This window comes from Monoraphidium neglectum (genome assembly GCF_000611645.1).
Source record: "Monoraphidium neglectum strain SAG 48.87 unplaced genomic scaffold scaffold06132, whole genome shotgun sequence".
Lineage (NCBI taxonomy): Eukaryota > Viridiplantae > Chlorophyta > Chlorophyceae > Sphaeropleales > Selenastraceae > Monoraphidium > Monoraphidium neglectum.
This window is the reverse complement of record NW_014007503.1, coordinates 1-2,480: the sequence shown is the minus strand read 5'-3', so window position 1 is coordinate 2,480 and position 2,480 is coordinate 1. Positions and strand designations below refer to the sequence as shown.

Sequence of the window (2,480 nt, the reverse complement as noted above, 5' to 3'; positions counted from 1 at the left end):
GGCGCCGCCCCGGCCCCGCCGCCGGCCCCCCATCCCCATCGCCCTCCTCGCCGCTGCCGTCCCCGCCGCCGCCGCTGTCGGTGTCGGACCAGAGGCGGTCGTCTCGCCGTTCGCGCCCCCTTACAAGCGTGGGGCTGCGCTGCCGCGCGCCGAGCGCGGGTGCGCCGCAACCCCCCGTGTCGCTCGGCCCAAACGCGTCCTCGCTGTCGCCTAAGCACGGCCTAGGGTGAGGGAATGCATTCGTATGTTCTTCAGCGCTCAGGGCGCGTGGCGTGAGGGGGCCAAGAGGGCGCCCGCACGCCGGCCCCGGCGCGCTGTGGTATGGCGGGGGTCCATCTATCAAGCGGACTGGCCCGGGCGGCGGGCGCGGCGGGGTTTGCGAGGCGGCGGCGAGGGGCGCGCTGGGGCCCGTTCTGGGGTGGGGTCCGGGAGTGCGCCTGCGCACCTGCCGCCGGCCGCCGCTATGAGCTCGGCCTGCTGCTGCAGCAGCTGCTGCTGCGCGTGCGCCTCGGGCCCGGCGCGGTTGCACTCGGGCCGCTGCACCCCAGGGATGACGCAGCCGGCCTTGCTTAGGACGAGGCCCCCCTCCTCAAACACGCCGCTGTCGGTCCTGCGCTTGCAGACGGGGGCGGCGCGGCTGAGGGCCGGGCCGGCGGCGCGCGCGGGAGCGTTGGCAGCAGCTGTGCGTTCTCACAGTTTGAAGGTGGCCGGCTTCGTCCCTGCAGGTATGCTAAGGGGCAGGGGTCTGGGCCTGCCCCGCATGGTATAGCGGCCTTCACAAACTCTGCAGCGCGTCTCGGTGCCCAGTTTGGCTGTATGGGCAGGGCGTCGCGTCTACTCTGGTGCGATCCTATCACGAACGGTCGCAGAGCTTGTCAGAGCAATCCATGAGAGTGGTACATTGCACATACAAATCATCGCAGCTTGAATTAATTCGATCCAGCAGTACCACGCTGGTGGCGCACCCAGTGCCGACGGTACGGTGGCTTTGTTGGTAGGCGTGCCCGGAGCTCCTACTACGGTACACTACCGCTTCGAACAGCAGCTGTTTGTGCGACATCATCAAACGATCTCGCGTTTGCAGCGTCACAAGATCACACAGTTCATAAGCGGCTTGCTCGCGTCTTTTTCGCAGCCCTCCTCCTGCATCTGAGGAAGTTGGATTGTAGATCGCTTTTCACCAGCACACGATGGCCGATGAGGAGGTAGCCGCCGTGGGCCAGCAGCTAGGCGAGTTGGCCGTGGAGGAGGAGGAGCTCACGCTGGACCTCGGAAAGAAGAAGAAGAAGAAATCCAAGAAGGTGACGATCCGCCTACGAGAGCCCCGTGCGTGCATGCACCCACTGCTGCGGCGCTGCGAGCGCGCCCGCGCATGCGCCGACTGCGGCGCCGATCGCCTGCACTGGTCCCGCATGCGCGGCAGCCCACCCTTCGTCCTGCCCCATTTTTGGCGGCATTGGCCGCATCGACAGGTGGACGAGGCGGCAGCGGGCGGCGAGGGGGAGGAGGGCGCGGGGCCGGCGCCTGCAGAGGAGGATGAGGACATGGATCTGTCCCTCGACCTCTCAAAAAAGAAGAAAAAGAAGAAGAAGGTTCGCAGGACGGGGCCGGAGAGGGGACAAGGGGGTGAGGGGTTGAGGGCAAGCTGGCAGACCCAGCATATGCGATCGGCGGCAGATCGCCTCGTGATCTCGGCGTCTGGGTCGCTCGCCGCTGAGGCGGCGGGTGGGGTGATGGCCGAGGCGGCTCCACCCCCATGCAGGGCTAGGCTGTGGGAGGGGGAGGGTCGAGATGCGGCAGGGGCGGGGTGGCAGTTCAAAGAGCAGAGCGGCAAGTGGACGGCGGGAGCAGCGCGCCGCAGCACCCGCTCCAACTAGGACTGCTGCACCCCCAACCGTGGCGCAAACAGTTTCCTTAGAGAGCTAGATCACCCGGCCCCCATCGTACTGAGCACGGCCACCCAGTGCCGGGCGCAGTTGGTTAGGCGGCCGACAGCCTCACACCGGCGGGCCCGCCCACAGCACGCCCCGCAACACTCCCCAGCCCCTGCGGCGGCCCCTGCGCGGCCCCTGCCGCCTAATCGTCCCCGCCCCCGTCTGCTGCCCGCGGGCGCCTCCCCCAATCCCGCGGCGACCGACCGACTCGGGTGCCCCACACTTTCTCATTGCAGTTCATCCTCGTCTCATCCCCTGTCACAATCCTCTCATGCTGTCCTGACCCGTCCCATTCGACGCTTGTTCAACCCTACCCTACCCTACCCTACCCTACCCCGTCGTACTCATCCTATCCTGTCCAATCCTATCCTATCCAACCCGCCCCCAGGCCCGCGCTGACGAGTTCGCCGGGGAGGAGGGCGACCCCGAGGCTGAGGCGGAGGCGGCGGCGGCGGAGGCGCGCGCGAGCGCGGCGGGCAGCTTCCCCTGGAGCGGCAGCGACCGCGACTACGTGTACGACGAGCTGCTGGGTGGGTGCGGCGGTTT

General features: G+C 68.1%; 1 protein-coding gene across 1 annotated transcript; it reads left to right on the top strand.

The window, feature by feature from the left end:
- Positions 1–1,190: 1,190 nt before the first annotated feature.
- MNEG_16224 (hypothetical protein) lies at positions 1,191–2,333 on the top strand (the record flags this gene model as incomplete). The annotated part of the gene is made up of 3 exons (XM_014035306.1): positions 1,191–1,301; positions 1,473–1,626; positions 2,323–2,333. The coding sequence occupies 3 exons, from the start codon at positions 1,191–1,193 to the stop codon at positions 2,331–2,333; spliced, it is 276 nt and encodes a 91-aa protein (XP_013890760.1).
- Between the last annotated feature and the right edge of the window lie 147 nt (positions 2,334–2,480).